General features: G+C 41.6%; 1 protein-coding gene across 1 annotated transcript in view; it reads left to right on the forward strand.

Moving 5' to 3' along the window:
- LOC116331603 (mitogen-activated protein kinase kinase kinase kinase 2-like) overlaps window positions 1-17,353 on the forward strand; it is a 42,283-nt gene extending 24,930 nt beyond the window's left edge. The window contains 15 exon segments of the mRNA XM_039609273.1: window positions 1,858-2,008; window positions 7,706-7,875; window positions 8,053-8,094; window positions 8,570-8,654; window positions 9,174-9,253; window positions 10,525-10,585; window positions 10,664-10,790; window positions 10,952-11,010; window positions 11,095-11,198; window positions 12,653-12,830; window positions 12,919-12,990; window positions 13,066-13,152; window positions 13,235-13,305; window positions 13,409-13,464; window positions 15,897-17,353. Coding sequence (XP_039465207.1) covers window positions 1,858-2,008; window positions 7,706-7,875; window positions 8,053-8,094; window positions 8,570-8,654; window positions 9,174-9,253; window positions 10,525-10,585; window positions 10,664-10,790; window positions 10,952-11,010; window positions 11,095-11,198; window positions 12,653-12,830; window positions 12,919-12,990; window positions 13,066-13,152; window positions 13,235-13,305; window positions 13,409-13,464; window positions 15,897-15,984 — 1,431 coding nt within the window. The 3' untranslated portion in view covers window positions 15,985-17,353.
- Window positions 17,354-21,292: the final 3,939 nt, after the last annotated feature.

A 21,292-nucleotide genomic window follows, 5' to 3' on the forward strand; every position in this document is an offset into this window, starting at 1 on the left:
TTTGGAGGATGTTTCTGTTTCTAACAGCTATTCTTGTGCAAAGCTAAGAGCCTTGTGCTATATTAATTTAATAATACAATGATATTCTAAGATGGGAATACTAACTTTAGTCTAATTTTTAATTCAAATAGTGCTCCTGATTAGAAGGAAACAGAAGGACCATAAAAAAATCTTATGCCTACATTAGAGAGTGTGACTGTCTGTGAACAGGAAAACGAGCACAGTCAGGGGTTAAAGTAGGATTCAGCAGGTGGGGGAACCCTAAAATCAGTTGTCGCTGTAAAAATGTCGGGAGTAAAAGTAAAAAACCAGGAAAAAAACTACTCAAGTACAAATACCTGAAAATTCTACCTAAACAAAGTATTCCTACTTCGTTACTTCCCACCTCTGAACATGACTGAGCCCCAGTGCACAAAGCAACGTCCAAAAAGACATGGATGAACTCGTCCTGGCCTCAACCCCTCAGAGCAGAGAAGCCAGGCCTTCTCGTCAAACATCGGGTCTGATCTCACAAATGTGTTTATGGAAGAACGGTCAAAATTTCCCCCAAACACTCCTAAACTCAGAGGAAAGACTTCCCAGAATAATTGAAGCTGTTTCAGCTGCTGACATCACATTAAACTCAATGAATGAAAAATGGGATGTCACTCAAGTCGATATGCGTGTGAAGGCAGATGAGCAAATACTTTTGGCAATATAGTATATGCAGGTTCTACTCTTCTATACTAGATTATATATGTGTTCACCTAAAGATTACAAAAAATGCTCTAAATGCAAAGTAGCATAAATGTTTTAATGGAAGGTGAAAATTGTGCGATTTAAACTAAACAGTGTAAACTTTAAATATGACTTCCCATCAGTTCCTGCCTGTTTTCTACTAACTTTAAAATTAAATTAGCCTTCCTCAAATTCTACGTTTGCCTCAGTACAGTATTATTCATACAGAAGCAGGTTATTTGTTCCAACCAGCCTCTAGGTGGTGTGGTTTTACAATGGGTAGTGCTTGTTCAGACCCCACCTGGGGTCTTTCTGTGTGGCACTGGTGCGCTCTCCTTCTGCCTCTTGGGGTAACTGGTTTCCTCCCAACATAAAGACATGCACGTTAGATTAACTGGCAGTTCTAAATTGGCCGTAGATGTAAAGGAGATAAAGAGTAAAGAAGGCTTACTTAGCCAGCTATTTAACCCCCTCAACCAGCTAAACCTGCTCCCATGTGCTGACTCTGTAAATGCTTGGGAATGTCTCTGAGTGATCAAACCATGTGTGAGTCCAAATGTATTGTTGCTTGTCTAGCAACAGTTCAATTCAGTTCCAGTCCAGCAGGATCCAGTCCAGTACCCTAGCACAGACCTTCACAGGGAGGCTAGGGACTCAGAGGCCCCTGAATTTTGAACATGCCCTAAGGTGCCCTAATCTCCCAATCCAGAGGCACCTTCTCAGTTGTATCAACTAGGATGGCTCCAAATATCCCCCAGGAGTTGACCACTGCCCAATCCACTTGCCACTGAATCCTTTGGCTTGACTACCCCCCTCCTCCCTAGCATTGGCTGCACCTCTCATGGGGTTTTTAATCACTTATCGTCTGGTCCAGTTTTAGCAGCGGTAAAATGCCATTGACAGCTAAGGTCCTGGGAACAACCTCTAATGCCAATTCAGAAGGGGGGAAACACCATTACTCATTATAGACCTTTTAGTTTTGGTTGTAATTATTGGCAACAGAGGCATTATTCCATCTGATGAACATGCAGAAATGTGTTCAGTATAAAACCATGGGAGCAACATTCCCATGCACATCAGCCTTGTCACATACAGTAATGTGTATTTGTAGTTAGTAACATGTTTGATGGTGTTTCTCAGGGAGGCAGAAAGAGCAGTGTGTTCAGTCCATCTACGGCCTCACTGCCAGCCTTCAGCTCTTTGACTCCCAACACAGAGGACAAAGATCTTACACCGAGACCGACCTGTACACTGGGCCCAGACAGCGCTGTCACGGCTGACTCCACCACAGGTACTCATCACAACATTAGACCTCAGCTATGCCTTTAAACAGACACTTTTTCTTCTAACTTCTGTTCATATAATGTTGCAGTTTCAGATGTTTGTATCAGACTATTTCAGACAGTGAGGTAAACATATGTGATCCCGGTGATGTCTTTATATACTGGGTAGTGCGTCTTGTTAGGCTTCTGTAAACGTCCGCAGCTTTAAATAAAGCTCCTTCAGAGGGGAAAGTTATACTAACTGCTATATTAACTTTTAAGTGTGTAGTTGTTAAGGATTATTTAATGAACGTCATACAACATGTCAAAGTAAAAGAGCTCTCTGTAGTTAAAGTATCCAGTCAATGATTCCAGAACGGTCACAATCAATGACATAAACTACCAGTCAAAAGTTTGAGAACACCCCAGTTCTTCCAGTTTGTTATTGAAAATTATGCAGTTTAATGTCTGAAATGAAAGCATAGTATAAATAAGCAACTGGACTTAAAAAAAGAAATCATGGAATATAGTAATAGACCAAAATGTGTTCTAAACTTTGACTCATCAGTCGCCCCCTTTGGCAGATATAACAGCTGAACACACCTGTAGCATTCTTTCTACAATAGAAATCAAATATTCTCCCATATCTGCTGCAGAAGGTCCCATAAATGTGGACCTTGTAGGTTGCTTTGCTTTCCCAAACCAGCTCATCCCAAACCAGTTACATGGGGTTTAAATCTGGAGACGGTGCTGGAGACTCCATTGTTTCCAAGCTTTCAAGTCTTCTAAATAAAGAGAGGGGCAGAATATCCCATCGTGTTATATCTTTGTTTATTTGTCTAATGAGCTTATTGTAATTGGCTTCAAATAATTGCTTGGATTTTGCTGTGAGTGTAATTCCCAGATACCTAAATCCTTGTCTGGGCCAGCAGAAGGAAACCCTTTCATTCATTTGCATAGGCCAGTCCCCAGATATCATCATTGCCTCTGATTCATTGTATCCTGAGACTGAACCATACATATGTAGATTTCATAAGTGTTGGAATAGAAAGAAGTTGGTTATTCCTCCTTCCTCCTCTGTTCTTTGGATTTGTTTATTACAGCGTATGGCTTCGGCCAGGGCTTCTATACTTATCGCAAAGAGGATGAGTGATAAAGAATCCCCCTGCCTCATGCTCCTTTCTATTTTGAAGAAATCAGAGTAGCATTCGTTAACTGTGACCTTTGACCTCCTAGGATCTTTATATAGAGAGTGTTGATCCATGTAGCAAATGTTTCTCCAAATCCCATTGTTATCAGTGTTTGTTCCAGCAATACCCAGCCCACTCGCTCTAATCCTTTCTCAGCATCCAAGCTAAGAAACATTAAAGGCGATTTGTAAATTAGAGCTTTCCTTATATTGTTGGCAACTTGACGGCTGTTAATGAATCCCATTTAGTCCCGTTTCAGTAGTTTCTTTATATAGTTTTGAGTTCTGGCTTAGATGGATGTGAAAACTTTGTAGTCCATACATAACAGGCTTATTGGTCCCACATAACCTGCTAAAGCTTTATAATACATGTGTGGAGGGTTATATGTGGGCAGGCAAAAGGCCGTCCTTTAATCAGTCCAACGTATATGCTGTCAGAGATAGTGGCGGGTTACCATTATTCAAGGTGGTCTGGTACCATTATCCATTTTCTCTCTCTCAGTTAAGATGAATAACTCTCCTGAGGAGAAGTCATCATAGGTGGTGATTGAGGAAAGCTTAGTGCCTAGTGACCTTTAGAGGCCTTTTTCACTCAGAGGGGAAGACCAGCAACGTTTAAAGATCCAGTTTAGGCTTAGTTTAGAGCTCACCAGTACATCAACACTAATCCCTGTCTTACCTCTCGAGCCTCTGTCTGGTATAACAAGAAATGATTAATTGGTAAGAAAGCGTTCAAGTGGGATGCGTGGGCTAGGGCAGGAATTCATCAGCTGGACCTTGATCTGATCTGAACACTAACCCAGACCCTCCATCAAGTATCCAGGAGTTATTCCAGCACCTGCTGGAAATGTCAGAAAGAAGCCAGGACTTTAGTTCATATGCTGTATGCATGTGGAAAACACATGTTAACCTTTTGAATGATCATTTTCATCCTAATCTCTCTAAGTCTCCAGCGTTGTGTGTCCGGGGTCTGTTACCTGACAGCATTAATCTTTCTGGAAGACGAAGGCTCTGGGTGCGTCTGGCTGTTATGACAGGTTGCAGGATAATACTGCATCATCTAACTCGTGTTGTTTTAAGGAATGAACTGAACAAACTACTAAAATGGCTTCATATGAACAGCACATGTGCAGAGTTAAGGGGAGAGAAGATGTCTTTAATCAGGTCTGGGGTCCCTTTTTGCGGTACATGATGTTCTGTTTCAGATAATACTTATTCCACAAATAACACAGGTCTGCAAAAAAAAAATAATAATTTCAGCTGCGTGGGATATTTTTGGTAAATTTTTCTATTTTTTAGGGTGCTGAATCCAAAAATGGTCTCCATTTCCCTCCATCACGTAGAGTTTTTTTGCAAAGCATCAGGAGTCTTGTCAATTCGGCTCCATCTTTAGAAAGGCCTAAACCTAAACTAGATCATTAAGCTCGCTCTGAGAAAATGTTTGGGGTCCCTCATCAACAGAAAAATCTGAGTTAGATTCGTCCAAACTTGAAGGTGGGTGTGGAACAGGTATTTCTGAGGTATGAGGCACTGGACGGATAACTGAGCTAAGGTTTGGGTAAGATATGTTCTATTTATTTTTAGTGTTAAAGCCTCTTACATCTACCGATCAGTAGTGTGGTTCTGCTGTTCTCACCACATCATAGTTTTTCTTACCCTTAACCTCCTAGGACCTGCCGTCCACATATGTGGACATCACATTTTTGGTTATTTTGAACAAAATACTCAATTTTGCTCTACATGGGCCTGATATCCACTTACGAGGACATTATACTGCTACTGTTCTATCAAAATTTTAAATGAATATCCTCATTTGTGGCTCTCATTTTTCTTAAAAACAAAAATAAGGTAAAAAAAAAAAAATCTGGAAATTCTTTGTTTTTACATTCATCGGGCCCCAATATGCCCAAATATCAAAGAGAAATTAAAAATGCATGTCGTGGAAGAGTTTGGGTCTTAGGAGGTTAAACCACAAACGAGGATCTTCCTCACATCTTCTGCACACCTTGTGAGGAGCCTGTGGTTTGTCTCATTCCCAAAGTTTCAGCTTGAAGTAAGCAAAATAAACTTTCTTCACAAAATCCCTTATGTTCCTTTGTTGACTTTTAACAGTGTATTCAGCACAAATAAAAGAAAAGTTGTCTGGAGAAATGACACAACCTCTTGGAGCCATAAAACAAAACTAAAACACGAGTGTGGCTGATACAGATGCATGAACAAATCTGATAGCAGGCTTGTTTATACTCACTCCTAATGCCACAGCAAACACGTCAAAACATGCTTATACCAGCCAGTGAGTCCTTACCTTTCACTATGAACAAAATAAACCTGTTGGCACGTGACCATCTGAGCTCCTCCCACCGCCAAACCCCCCGACTGACACCCCTCAATTCCTCGCATTTTCTGTTTGTATTTCTCTTGAGTCTCACGCTTAGAAATATTAAATAAATGTACAAAATCATTATTGGATATGGTTTTTGACTCAAGTATAGGATACCAGATTTCAGTTTAAAAAGGGAAATTGTACAAGAAAACCTGACATGATGGAATTTTTAAATATTTTTCCGGTTTCAGTGAGTAAAAATCTATAAGAAACAGTCAAAAAATCCTATGCAGTTTTTTGGGTACAGACCTGTGTAACCAGTATCACACTGCTGTGTTAAAGAGGTCTCGTTGAGTGTAATCCACTCATATTAAACCTAAACGTCTCCTCCGTCTGGACTTTATGAAATATATCGTTTGTTAATATGGGACATTTTAGTATCTGAGACGTATCTACATCGATGTTTTGGCAGAAACAAAACATCCATTGTATGTTGTGTGCGTCTTACTTCTTTGTCTCGATTTCTTCTTTCTTTTGTCCCTTTCTACATATCAATCAACATATATTCAAGTCACTCTGGAATTTAGTTAATTTAGAGTTCTTCCTGCATAAGGCCCTGAGGGTCTGATGCTGACAACGCTGCCTCCCTGTTGCTTCTCCAGCCTTCCTTCAGCTCCTCTTCGATGCACTCTCTTTCTCCACGCCCTGTTCTGACTCCGAGCTCTTTCAGCGGCGGTGCGGCCTCTGTTAATGTTGCAAAGGTTTTCTCTCCGGTATCCAGTTTTATTCTCAGCTTTGCCAGATATAGACTATTTGCCGCCACATTTATCCTTTTAAGTTGGCTTCTCTCTCCCCAACCGGTGGCAGCAGATGGCCCCGCCCCTCCCTGAGCCTGGTTCTGTCGGAGGTTTCTTCCTGTTAAAAGAGAGTTTTTCCTTCCCACTCTTGCCAAAGTGCTTGCTCATAGGGGGTCATCTGATTGTTGGGGTTTTCTGTTTTATCTGTATTATTGTAGGGTTTTTTACCTTACACTATTAAGCACCTTGAGGCAAATGTTGGGATGATTTGTTGATATACAAATTAAATTGAATTGTTACAATGTGGCTGCATCAGCAGAGTTAGACTGCAAAGCAGTGACACAGAATTAGACAAATCTAAGGACAAAAGTATCCTAAGAAAACTCAAAACATAACATATAACACTTTAACAAAAAAGTAAATCAACCTTCTAACTCCACAATATCATCACATAATAAAAAGGTTTTTTTCTACCTGGGATGTTGTATCTTAAAGTCCTGCTTTACCACAAACTAATCGTATCACCATCGTTTGCCTTTCCGTCACATGGTGTGCAGCTAGTGATGCTTGGTTGAGTCATTTGTTTGGTTTACGTCTCAGATTCCAAACCGCTGGTGTCTGCTCCTTGTGGGCCATCGTAATCTGGTTGTACTCGAGCTAAAGGTGCTAAAGGTGTTTCCATCTTTAGCAGGAGCAGTTTTCTTGCGTATTTTAGTAAACTCTGTACTTTGTCAGAGTATCTGCTTTTTCAGGTTGACACACTGTGCTTTCTTGTTGTTTTGTACACTAATGAATGTAAATGCATGGTTTTGCTATATCACTGATGTCGTGATGTGGAACTTTAATATTGCTATTATTGCAGACAGTTTGATAGGGCACAGAGTCAGTAGTTGCTACACACCAACACTGGAAACGTCATCACACTGTTCACATTTAAAACCCTCCAAAATGTACAATTAAGTTCAGCTATGGTAAATGGACCCTTTCATCTCATTCGTCCAAGCAGTTTTCTCTACCCTGTGCTGTCTGTGTAACATTCACACTCTGATGAACACATCAGAGAGCAACTTTGGGTTTAGTATCTTGCCCAATCAGAGTGGAGCATCAATCCTCCAATTAGTGAATGGCGTGCGCTACGTCCTGAACATGCTGACCTCAATATGCAAGTAAACGTTGAATCCAACTATTAAATACGTTCGCAAATATAAGATGAGTAAACGCACTGTTGTTCTCCTGTAGGGGAGACAGGAGGACCTCAAAGAGACGAGAGCTAACAGGTGTTTTTTCAGATACACTATAAAGTGGTGGTCTACATCAAGGCGCCGTAAAATAAGATAGAACTGGAAACGTCCGTAATAGTTCCACTTTAAGCTGACCAAGCTCAGAATGAGTCCCACAAAATCTCTTTCTCTTTTAGCCTTGGCCAGGTGCTCGGCCACTCAGGACATCACAAAGGGCTGCAGTGAACCGTGTCGGCCAGCGGAGGGCGCTGTGACAGCAGAGTTGGTTACTACTGCTTCCTCACCCAAACGAGAGACCCCACTATCACCAGAATGGAGCACACTGAGGAGGAAGACGAAGGACGATGTAAGTGGAAGCCAAACGTCTCCCTCGGCATATCAGCCCGTGTGATTTGCTAACCTTATAACTTCCTAATGATCGGATCCTTTAAAGGTGTCAGACTACACACCGTGTAACAGTCAAAATGCTGATTTGTGACAAAAAAATAATAACATTTTTTATTTGTAACCTTTGACATTTTAGAGCGCTGATTGTCATGGCCTTCCTCCCACCCCTCAAGTCCATGTAAGTGTGAAGTTTAACATTTTATGCCCTTCAACAAAGCTCTCATGACTAACGTGATGTGCTTCCTCACATATAACAGTGTGTTTTAATGGCTGCGTCCTGCCAGCAGATTCCACAAACCTCTGCACCTTCTCACTACTTCCTCACTTTTAGAGTAACTCATGTGCAAACTGGTCTGTGATCTAAGGAGCTTGAAAAACAAAGAGTTGTGATGTTGCATCTCTCATCTGAGAAGCTTCTTCAGTTCTAAGAGCAGTTGATGAAGAGTCCCAGATTTTTAAGCCCTATTGGGAGACAAAGCTCCTTAGATTACCATGACCTGGATGACTGTGAACCTTCACAGACAAAATAACCTGTGCAACTTTGAATAAAAGCATAATACAGTTTGGTTTTGTTGGAAAGATAACATACCTGAACTCAGTCAGTCTAAACATGCCAGACCATACGTGATTCAGTTGCTCTGCTGCTTCTGTAGATGGGAGCCTGCTTCTCTAAAGTCTTCAATGGCTGCCCTCTAAAAATCAACTGCGCCGTCACCTGGATTTTTCCCAAAACAAGAGGTCAGTGGTTTGGTCTATGGTTCTATTTTTACTTCATAATGGAGTAATGAGAGCTTGTTCTCAGGAATCTTACAGCAGCAGGTTTATTGCAGGTTTACATTAATGTGAGGAGACAGTTCATTTCTGCAAGGTACGATGAAACAGAGACTTCTTATTGAAAGGAAAAGTGTAAGTGATTTAAATGTGGCTGTGTTCTCTTTAAAGATGGTCTTGTTGTGCAGAGATGCTCTTTAATAAAGTCACTTTCTTACCAGTTACGTGTGCACGTTTGACACATGCACTGAACTCCTTCAATATGTCACAATAAATGTGATGTGACACTGTGGCCAGGTGCTGGCACACAGCATGGGTCATGTGCGTGCTGTTGTCTGACATTGTAGCACAAAGAGGCACTCTTAATGGGGATAGCAGCCAAAGTGAAAGCAGGTCTGGTGTCTGTTTCTGAACCTGGTGTGATGGTAATGGTGTCTGTGTTTGGTGCTGATGGAAATTTCTTATATAAACACTTTTCCTACTTAGATCAGTATCTTATTCTTGGGGCAGAAGAAGGCATCTACACACTGAACCTTAATGAACTTCATGAAGATACATTAGAGAAGGTAAGTTTGTAATTCTCTCACATGTGTTTAATGCTTTTACAGCCATGCTGTCCACTCAAGTTAACTGGCCTTAATCCTTTATTACATGTCCTGTGTTTAATGAGTATAATTGGTAACATTTTAATACGTTTCATTGTTCTCCATTCTGGTCAAGTTATTGGAAAGACGACTTATTTGCAAAGCACCAAGGGAAAGGCAGCAAAGCAAAACCAAGGCTTTAACTTTAGCTGTCCACAAAATTAGCCAACAACAAAACAGAATCCCAAAATGAGCACAGAGGCAGGAGCTGTGTGTGGAAGACATGCTACATGCTACAAAACAGGGATTAGAACAAAGATGAACAGATGGGGATCAAGATACTGGCTAAAATGATTGGACACAGATGATGGTGATGAGAGGAAAAGGAGGGAAGACGGACAAAAACAAGACACACCAGAAAACCGAGTAACACATAGACGAGACAGAGGTCAGACAGGGGAAACATCGGGGCTACTAGTAACACAAGAACATTAGAAACACGAAGGAAAGTCAGCTAAGACTAATACTGTCACAATATCTTATACTGAAATGGGTCAAAGGTCAAGTGGCTAGATTCATAAGATGGTCAACTATCCGTGCACAGACGTGCAGGAGGAATAACTCGGTCCAGAGCAGGTTAGGTCTGCAGCATAAGTTACTATGACAATATAACCCCAGTAAGGAGCGACCCTCCTTAAAACCAGTCGATGCTTCGCTGACTTGTGACAGTAGTAACTGTGGTAATGTTAGAAACAAGCCAGAACACAAACATGTGAACAAATAACACTGCAAACCCTAAATCTGGCAAACTTCTCCCGATGCTTCCACTGAAGGGGTTGGAAGTTAAAAAGCACTGAAGGTTAGGTTTGGAGTAAATCATGGATATGTGCACGAGAGTGTGCGCATGTGTGTGCACGTGTTTGTGTGCAGCTTGTAGTGCAAACGTGCGTGCAGAATTCATGCAGACATGTGTAACTGGACGTGAATGTGAAGTAGAATAGAGTGATGTGCGGTTAAGCTGGTAGTTCAAAAGTGTCAGTCAGAGTAGAAGAGCATTGTATAAAAATGCAAGTAATAACAGAAAAGTGCAAGTCGTTAATCGCATCACCCTGAAAAATCTGAGTAAGGAGTGCAGCTCCTGATGAAAGGAGGAGCACTGAAAACCAGGAAATGGTGTTTCTGGAACAGTCTGATGAGTGAAGCTGGATGTTTGAAGTGTCAGTGAACTGCTTGTCTTTTCCCTCTCCCCACAGCTCCTCCCTCAGCGATGTATATGGCTATATGTTATGAACAATGTGCTGATGTCCGTATCAGGTAACAAACAGCGTGACACAAACGGAGAACATTGTGTCCACTCGATAATATGCTGCTCTAAAAGGTTCCATCCTGCAGGGAAGTCGTAGTCCCAGCTTTACTCGCACAGCCTGCCAGCTCTGTTTGAACAGAAAGGACATCTGCACAAGAAACACAGCAGCCTGTCGCTCAGCACCAACCGCCTCACGGAGCGGATGAGTCTCAGGTACGACACGCCATCACAGATGCAGGGAAACAGGAGCTGTAGCAGTATTAATTATGTGATGTATGATGCTACCACCTGATTTTGAGGAAGGAGGATACTGTAAACCCAAATAGTGGGATTTGTCTGCTTGTTCTGACCTGGATATTCTCTGTTGGCCACAGAAAGTTTGCCATATCTGTAAAGATTCCTGACACTAAAGGTTGTAGGAGGTGCAGTGTAGGTAAGCAGTGCTGAGTTACTCTGGTCAGTCTGTTTGTTCACGGAGAACAACTGCAGACACTTAGTCCTGCTCTCTGTGTTTCAGCAAGAAACCCATACACAGATAGCACATTTCTGTGCGGGGCTGTCCCATCTGGCCTGGTTTTACTCTTGTGGTACGAGCCTCTTCAGAAGTTCATGCATCTAAAGGTTTGTACAGATATGTTGAACTTGCCACCTGAATAAATGTCTTCCTTTCTAACTCTAACCCTATTTCCACAATGCAAACCAGTCATTAGACCTGAATTACATAAAAGCAGACAGACAGCATATCAGAATCTGAAGCATGTCATTGTTTTTTTTTAATAACATATGCATACTTTTTATTCAAGCCCAACAAGATTTTAGAGACTAAATAAAAGAAACGCTGTATAAACGCTGTCCAAAAACACCAACAGCACCTTCTCTGGGTCCAAGCTCGTGTAACTGAATGGTTACCATGTGTTTTCTGGGCTACAGGAACAGTGTTATCAGCACACAGTTCAAAGCCAGCATGCACCATTAGGTCACATAGCAGACTAATTGACAGGTTTTTTGTGCATGTCTTGCACATTTCATGAAGACAACGTATGTATTGTGAGAACTATTAGCTCTGTGGTAAGCCCGTCTGCAGTCCTGACACAGTGCTGCTAGGAGAAACACGCCTGTGTCACAACATTATGGCAAAGTGGCATCAGTCCAAAGACGTGCAGTTAGTGGGGACAGGTTCATTGGAAACGCTAAATTGCCCATAGGTGTGAATGTGTGCGAATGGTTGTCTGTGTCTATGTGTTAGCCCTGCCACAATCTGGCTACCTGTCCAGGGTGCACCCCGCCTCTCGCCCTAAGACAGCAGGGGCAGGCTCCAGCCCCCCGCCACCCTGAAAAAGGATAAGCGGAAGTAGACGGACGGATGCATGGATGGATGGATGGATGGACAGATGGATGCATGGACGGATGGATGCATGGATGGATGGATGGACGGACGGACGCATGGACGGGTGGATGGATGGATGGATGGGCGGACGGATGGATGGATGGACAGTCGGATGGATGGACGGACGGATGGACGGATGCATGGACGGACGGACACATGGATGGATGGATGGATGCATGGATGGACGGATGCATGGATGGATGGACGGATGGACGGACGGATGGATGGATTGATGGACGGATGGATGCATGATGGATGGATGGATGGATGGATGGGTGGATGGATGGATGGACGGGGTGGATGGGTGGATGGACGGACAGATGCATGGATGCATGGATGGATGGATGGACGGATAGTTGGATGGATGGATGGATGGATGGATGGACGGACGGATGGATGGATGGATGGGCCGACGGGTGGATGGATGGGTGGATGGACGGGGTGGATGGATGGATGGACGGGTGGATGGACGTACGGGGTGGATGGGTGGATGGATGGATGGATGGATGGTATCGGTTAATCTTTAATCTCAAGATTTACTAATCATACAAGAATTCTGTTGTGCTGTTTTGGAAGGTTGTATGAACAGGTTCAGCTCAGGTTTAACAAGCATCACTTAACCATCCATGAGAATTTATTTAGTTTTTCTTGTTTTGTTTCTTGTTTTTTCTTCATGACTGTTTCACAGCAACTCGCCATCAGGCTCCCAGATTCTCTTCCGATATTTGAACTGCTGGTGTTGGCAACAGATGAGTTTCCTCAGCTGTGTGTTGGAGTGAGAGACTGTAGTAATGATAAACCACCAACCGGCAAACAGCTCAGGTTTGATATTATAGAGCTGAACGGCGCTCCTGTTCCAGTGCCAGGTAGGACCGTTTCTGTGTTTCTCTGCTGACTTCCTGAAGCTTCAGCCTTCAACTTGTTTCAGCAAGCTTCCTTGTTTCCGTGCATCAGGAGATAGTGGAGCACTCAGAGCTGTGCAGGTAACCCAGCTGGACCGAGACACTGTTCTCATCACCTTGGAAAGTAAGTCCCCTCACATATTGTGAATCCTTCAAATGTCTTTCGTGCTCATTCTCAATCCGTGTACCGTTTGGACAGGAACTGTAAAGATCGTGAACCTGCAAGGCCTTCCATCCAGACAGCTGGCTGCAGAAATAGTCTTTGACTTCCCCATTGAAACACTAGGTATAAATAATGATGTGACAAACAGAGTGAATGAGAGCTGATGTCTGTCCTGAAAGCTGAGTGACACCTCCTGTTCTGTCAGTCTGCTTGCAGGACAGTGTGCTGGCGTTCTGGAAGCATGGCCTCAAAGGGAGGAGTTTCCATTCAGATGAGGTGATGAACTAGTAAATTCATCCAACGTTGGCTGAGCTCGTATCATGTGCTTATCATATTTGTTCTAAGTCATTACACATGTGAATTTTCACTTTATGTGCAGGTAACACAAGAAATTACAGATGAGAGTCGTGTGTTCAGAGTTCTGGGAACAAACAGGTATGTTAACAGTATGCTGACAAGAGTTATCAATCACTGTGAGAAACTAGTAATCCTAGTACATCAGAAGTAATCAGGATAGTATTTTTCTTGATACTATTGTTAAGTGACCTGGAAGTGATTTTCAGAGTAGCATGTGGAAGAAGCATGAATACTCCTAGCATTAATGGTAGCATTAAAGCAGGAGTCACACTAGAGTGTTTGTTCTGTTGGTTACTCAGATCCAAGGATTTAGGAAATGCAGCCTATGTGTTTGAATGCAGCCCTCAAAAAAAACCCAGCCATTAAAGTTACCAACTACTGTCTACCTGACACTTTGTACAGAAAACTGCTTTCCTTAGTGCTAATTTTCTTTATGCTAGTGCCAAATCACAACAATAGCCACTTCAACACACTGTATATTGTAAGGTAAAGACCCTGTAATTATGGTGCACAAAGGTGAAAAACTCCCTTTTAGCAGGAGGAAACCTGAATCAGGCTCAGCGAGGGGCGGGTATCTGCTGCGATCGGTTGGGGGGTGAGAGGAGGAAGAGGGGACAGAGACAATTGGGGAAGAGAGCCAGAGAATATTCTCAACTAATGATTGAATGCAGAGAGGTGTATAAACAGATAGTGAGTGAAAAGGGTGACTGAAGAATAAACACTTGGTGCATCACGGGAACCCGCCAGCGGCCTAGACTTAGGCTAACTAAGGGAGGATTCAGGGAAGAAAGGAAAGTTTTAATCCTAGTCTTAAAAGTAGAGAGGGTGTCTGTCTCCCAAACCCAAACTGGAAGCTGGTTCCACAGAAGTGGCGGCTGTAGCTCAGGTGGGGGAGCAGGTCACCTACTCCCCGTCTGCATGCCAGATATCCTGCATGAAAGCTGCTCTCCGGTGCATCCGTCAGAGTATGAATGGGTGTGAACGGGTGAATGAGGCAAGCGCTTTGAGTGCTCAGAGTAGAAAAGCACTATATAAGAACCGGTCCATTTACCATTTACCAAGAGGGGCCTGGAAACCGAAGGGTCTGGCTCCCATTTTACTTTTAAATACTCAGAGTGAAGTGCTCTAATGGGGTGATATGGTACTATAAGGTCATTAAGATAAGACAGGGGCTGATTATTCAAAAACCTTGTGTGTGAGGATTTTGACTCTTTCATTCTGGATAAAACAGGGAGCCAATAAATGTTCTGTTTCTAGTCCCTGTCAGGACTCTCGCTGCAGCATTTTGGATTAACTGAGAGCTTTTAGGACATCCTGATAATACCCTCAGCACTTTGTGGGGGGAGGGGACATTAACACCAGGTTCTCTCAAACAATTGACACACAACCTGCGAAAATGAATAATTCCAGTAACTACAAGTGTGTGTGTTTACATTTGGATCGTATAGATATCTGGCATTAAAACTCAGTCTTCAGAAAATGTCCTTTTCTTTTTGATTTCTTTCAGAGCAGTCTGGAATTGATTTTTGACTAAACAATTAAAACTAATAATAATATATTACTATATTATATTACTAAAAAATCCAGACAGCCCTGTTGATCCAGTAGCTTTTAATGAAGTTTGAAATATGAATCGTGGTGAGTTCATTAGAAATATTTCACTTTTTTTAAAAAAATCAGTCATTACTGGAATCATCTGAAGTGCAAAAACGGTGGGATTATATATGAGAAGGACGGACTCAAAGACTGTCGTGTATCACATATATATTACATAGATGTCCAAAATCAATGCATCATTAATGAAACTGAAACAAAAGTACTGAATTTCACGTGGAAGACCAAACCTTAGCATTCAGGAAAGTCTTATACAGGAGCAAAGATAATGGAAGTTACCCGGAGTTTTCCACTGTGAAACCAGGAATAACAGCTTAAACATGTTGTTGGATTTCTGTGATCTAAATCATTGTCAGCCTGGCAGGCAAATAGCGTGGACACCAAAGTTTGTGAACGTGATAACCTGAGAACAAAGACATGTAGGATTTTAAATCGGTACCATAGGTGTGTCTACTGGGAGGCTGAGGCTTAGCGCTGGTGGCTGCCAGTACTAAGTATTATTGTACAACTGTGCCAACCCTTATTTAGTGGATCTTATCTTCTTTCCTTGTGTTTCAGTTAATTTTACTCAAACTGGGTGTAGAAGGAATCCTCATAAAGGTTTATTTTGCTTCTGTGTTATGTTTTTTAAGTATTTCTCAGCTCTTTGCTTCCTTTTTTCTACTTTAAACTTGTTTGTATGCTGTTGTGTAAATGTTCACACTTATCATAAAGTTTAAAAAAGTAGTAGGCATGGTGATGAGCAGGAACAGGAGTAAAACCCAGTCAGTAGAGTAGTGTTAGTACTAGAGGTGGGAGGAGTAGCAGCAGGTGGAGGCACTGGCTTTAGGTTAGTACTGCCTTTCTCTGGTTCTGCTTTACAACTTCTCTCCTTCTCATTTGCTGACAATGTGCAGAGACATCATCCTTCAGAGCACACCGACTGATGACCCGTCAGCACTGAGCAGCCTGTACATCCTGACAGGACACGAAAGCAGCTACTGAGAGAGGAGGCGGGGCTTCTCCTTGGACGGTGTTACCAAAGAAAAGCACAGCCTGTCTGTAACTGCGGTGTAGAAACGATGCTCTGTTTCACTGAGGCTGTGCCAGGAAACGGTTCAATGCTGGGAATGACAAATGTTAGGAAGGGATCCTGCTGACTGTTCAGCCTTCACCTGTACACAAGACACCTGTCAAGGTCCTCGTTGGGGTTATAGTTGATAAAGTTTTCTAGCTTTTCTTGTCTATTCATCTTACCTGCTTAAATCAGACCTTTCTGTTAAAGCTAATGCAGACTCCGCTGATCTGCCCGCTCAGTGTGGACGGGAGAATAACCTGAACATGGCCTCGGGACATCATCGTACTGAGTCAGGTTTTCTTCTTGATCAGACTGAGTGGGGCAGACTGACACTGCACAGAAATGACTGAGTGTGTTTTGGTGCCTCAACATTCAGTCATATTCTGTAAAGCCATTTTCTGTCTGCATGCTGCACATAAACTATTTGGACCGGAGTGCTGTGACACCTACACCTTACACCTGCAGGAGCTGCTCGGCCATAGAAAGCTGTTCTGTGAAGTGCACGGCTTTTTTTTGCAGTGTTGATTTTATGGGTTTAATGTAATAACTAATTTTTCACATCATCGTCTGAGTCGTAATCCCAACGAGGAAACCTGGAATGTAAAACTTGATGGACGCTCCAGCTGAAGAGTGAAGTGTCAGACTTTTAATGTGTCTTTCGAGCTTTAGCATACTTACAACGGCAGAAACAGTGCCACGTCTAAAACATAGGAGCCATCTTCATCTCATTCTTCCCATTTCATGCAAGTTTTTTTCTCATCCTCAGATGACCAGAATTTGGTTTGCTGACTTCATTCAGTCACACCATACTAGAGCATAAAAGTGGAAATAAACTGGTCAGTAAGAAAGTGTGATGCTTGAAAGTATAGCGTAAGGACAGCAGCTGTGTTCCATGTGCTGTGTAACGCTGCATTTACAGCTGATATGATGACTTCAGCATCTTTAAAGAACTGTGAAGGAATTATCAGTGCTAACACAACCTTAAGCACGTGATGTGACCGTATTCCACTGCTTACACTTTCAGTATCCTTACTTAAAGAGAAAAAGTACAGTTAGCAAGAAGCTTTGAGATCAAGGCAGTGTTATTGTATGCTAACCACCTGGGTGGTGCAGCTTGTCCTGATAAAAGTGAATGTGGTCACATTATACTTGTGCTCGTTTAACTAAAATGAAAAGATAAAATAAACATTCCACTACATGGGTAAAGATATTTATATTTATGGAAAGGATACTATAAAAGTAACACTGGCCTTTCCATGAGAGAAACTTGAAGTACAGTATGCATATTGAGATTAATGTTTTTTAATATGTTTTTGCTACTATGTGAAGATGTGATGTTATTAACAACACAGAATAGACAGAAATAAAGATTTTCATATCTCTTGGAGTTTTATGAAGAGTTTGTTGGGTTGTTCTTCTTTGAATGTGTGGATCGATGCTTCTACGATTTATATCTTAATCCTTCAATTTGTGAAAAACATTTTGAATTCCGTTTGAGAAGATAAATGAAGGTTCTTGCGTTCAAGTGGAGGCTCTAGCAGACTGAGAAAGTAACTGCATAACTGTGTTATTCCTGCATCCATAGCAGCAAGTAAATGAAGGCAGTGATGTTCTCAGATCACTCAGTCAGTCTCTGAACGTCACCTTTATTGTGATCACGCACTTTAAGCTTTCATGCCTGTATTTTTGCACAATTGTGATAATACTGTATTGAAAGAAATCTGTGCACAGACGAACATGGGGTGGCTTTGCTCAGGTAGTAGAGGAAGGTGCTTCAATCCCCGTCTGCATGCCACATATCCCTGGGCAAGATACCAACCCAGAGTTGCTCTCCGAATGTGTGTGAACATTACACAGAAAGTGCTTACAGAGAAAAGTGCTTGCGTACACCTGAATGAGGCAAGTTGTTTAATGTGCTATGAGTACAATATAAGAACCAGTCCATTTACCATTTACGTCGCTAAAGCACTCAATACTCTCTTTACGAAGTTCTCTGTAGTTTGTTTCTCCAGCACCATATTTGACCGCGGTCAAGTGAGCCCTGACTTACGAAGACAGTCAAGCTAGCCGCACCGCCAGCTGCACCTAAGATGTTGTTGCACTATTCTTATGCATATTACGGTACGGGTGCCGACTGGCTTAGAAACGCAGTCTTTTGTTTCCTGACACTATTGTACTTCACAATCCACTCCCAGTTTTGGTTCCTCTCCACTCTTCACCCTGTGATCCACAGCCCAAATTACTATACGATTCAGAGAAAATCAACAGTAAAATTTACCCAATATACAGTACTGTACTTTTAATATCCTCATCTTTGAGCTCAGATTACAGGAAAACTGTACGAGGTGACACTGATATTTCACTAGATTCTGACTCTAGGCCATCTCCACTCTTCACCCTGTGATCCACACCCAAAATTACTGTACAGTTTCTGAGATTGCTGTGTTAACCCTCTCAAGGCAGGCGTTGCAGATTTGCAACAGTTAAAAGCTAACAACCTGATTACCCCACATACATATTTTATGAGGGTTTTTTTTACTCAGAAGTACCACTGCAGGTATTCTTTTGTGCATTAGCAACAAAAACTTAATCTGAGCCTGAGAGGGTTAAGCATGAGTATGACAAAGGCTAAGAAAATATACTGCCTAAAATAATATCAAATGTAAACAACAAATTACAAAATTGCCACACCTGCTGTTATTGCCAGGTAGGTTCAATAGAGCATTATTTAGTCATAAAAAATACATATCATTGAAATATCATCAGCAAAAGAAATACTCTCACTATGTAAGACATGTTAGCAAATTCAGTTAATAAATAATGTATCAAATCTATACAGATGTTTGAAGGTATAATGCAAAGCATGTTTGTTTCTTATGGCTTCAAATGTGTTTGCCTTTAACATAATTTACATTTCATTTATACAGTTTCACAGACGAAACAATAAAATAGGTTTCCTGAACTGTTCTTCATGGCCCAAATTTTGAATCCTTTTGAGGGTGATGCATTATCCATGAAGGTGGGCAATTTGTTCATTGACCTCTGACCCTCGCTGACTCTGACGCCTCCTAATTCTGCTGCCAGCCTTGATGATTAATTTGTTGTCGCTGATGCTGTCACCAGTTGTACACAACATCTCTGTTTGTCCACCAGTCTAATCTGTAATTCAGGTGAACCCAGAATTACCTGTATCTTTGTAATGTTTCAGAAAATATACACTATATGTTGATGGGCATTGTCCCACTTTTCTTTCCTTTATAAGTAAGAATCTCTATGGTCTTAATGACAATTCATATGCAGATTGTGGAGGACATTTTATTCAACACTCAAAAAAGTTCCTCGCCAGCAGACTGTAGCACAATTTCAGCCTACCGTTAATAAACCCATCCAATGCAGCGTTATCAGAGAAATTATGCAAGTGTTATGTTTGTATGTACTGGTAATCTATTTATCATTTATCATGATTCCTGCTCTAATGATTACTTTCTTCTCCTTCTGTAATTTTAATAGATAAAGGATGTTGAACATCAAGCTCCAAACAGGATGAATGAGGAAGACCACAGAGGCGAATCGTGGATGTAGTGAAAGAATACATGCAGATGGTTTTTTTCATGGTGGAGGAGCAACTTCTGATACCATCTTAAAGAATAAACACATAAAATTGAAGAGTAAAAATAATGACAACAATATGTCAAAAATTTTTATTAATTTTTTTTTAGAGCAAATGCAGTCTTATCATGGTCAGAGTTGCCCACTCATATTTAACTAATTCAAATACAATTACTGCATTTAAATGCTTATGTTCTAATAAAAGGCATTGTTTAATATTTCTGCCATGACAACCCAAATAAATGAATGAGAGGGAAACGGGAAAATTAGTCATCAGGCAAGGTTTACTGTTCATTTACCATGCCTTGATAACAGTAAGCTTAACAAAAGAAAAATGTTGGGGCGAGAACCGTGTTCTGTCAAAACATCCTACCGTTGCGTAAATGTATAGTCTTGTCTATCAATCCATGCTACCTTATCAGAATATGCTACCTTACGTGGGTAATGGCTCCATCGTATAGGTAGGATGTTCAGATGGCCCAATCACACTATTAAAACATGCTTCCTGCTGGGATTTATATAGGTAGCATGTTTAGCATGTTCAGTGTGCGGCTTCGACCTTCCCCGTGGTGCTTACAATTACCCATGGCCGTAATGCAGGTTCATTCAATCTTTGGGAGTGCAGTACCTGGAACATACAAGGACAAGGTTGATGTAAAGACAATAAATGAAATGAGACAGGGAGGACACAAATTGGCGTTAAGTAATAATTTGCCCGATTATCAATGTGTTAGTTTGCATCTACTTTACAATTATGGGCACATGATATGATAACGATATTTTAGCCGTTCAATGATAAAAGTATAACATTAATTATGGTGGGGGGTGGACAATGGCTATTACACTCGATGCACTCCAGCTGACTTACCTTGGTATGAATGACGACGTACTCACAGTTTGGCGGCTTGAAAATAGCCAAATCATGCACCCAGCCATTTGTAAATTGGATGTGCGCCTCCAGTGACTTGTAATTACGAAACTGGTTCGCAGTGTAAGCGCTTACTCCACAAACAAGATACGTGAAGATATCAGGGTAGGACAGTGGCGGTGAAGTCGTCTGGGTCTTTACTCCACTGCCGTATTTCATATGGGTCCAGATTTGCGATGCACTCTAATTTTTCAAGTACTGCTGCTTCGCCTCAGGGCGCAATCGGTCTCTATACCGTCTGTTTTCTTTTGAGCTGCTTTTAAGCATGTTTCTTGTCGTCGTCGTTCCAACACGGAGTGTTTGTTTTGATTTGTGGACCCGGAAAATGGCGCAATACATTGCGGCGTGAACTAGGTGTAGGACTGAACTCTCCCACACACACCACATCACTATAAGACTGGACTCTCACACACATCACATCACCACACACACTCTGGTTTTTCTTCATGTACACTTCCTTATAATCTCTTTCTGCTATTTGCACATTTTTACTGTAAATTTCTCAGTTAAATCTGTAAATTTTGTAATAACCTGTAAATTGTAAATACTGTAAAACCACTGTCATTTAATGGTCGGGCATTGCACAGCTACAAGCATTTCACCTCATGTCATACTGGGTATGGTTGTGTGTGCGACAAATAAAATTTGAATTTGAAAGTCTTTCCAGGTGAGTTTGATCCAGGAGGGTCTGAAGCCAG

This window comes from Oreochromis aureus, linkage group 3, assembly GCF_013358895.1.
Source record: "Oreochromis aureus strain Israel breed Guangdong linkage group 3, ZZ_aureus, whole genome shotgun sequence".
Taxonomy (NCBI): Eukaryota; Metazoa; Chordata; class Actinopteri; order Cichliformes; family Cichlidae; genus Oreochromis; species Oreochromis aureus.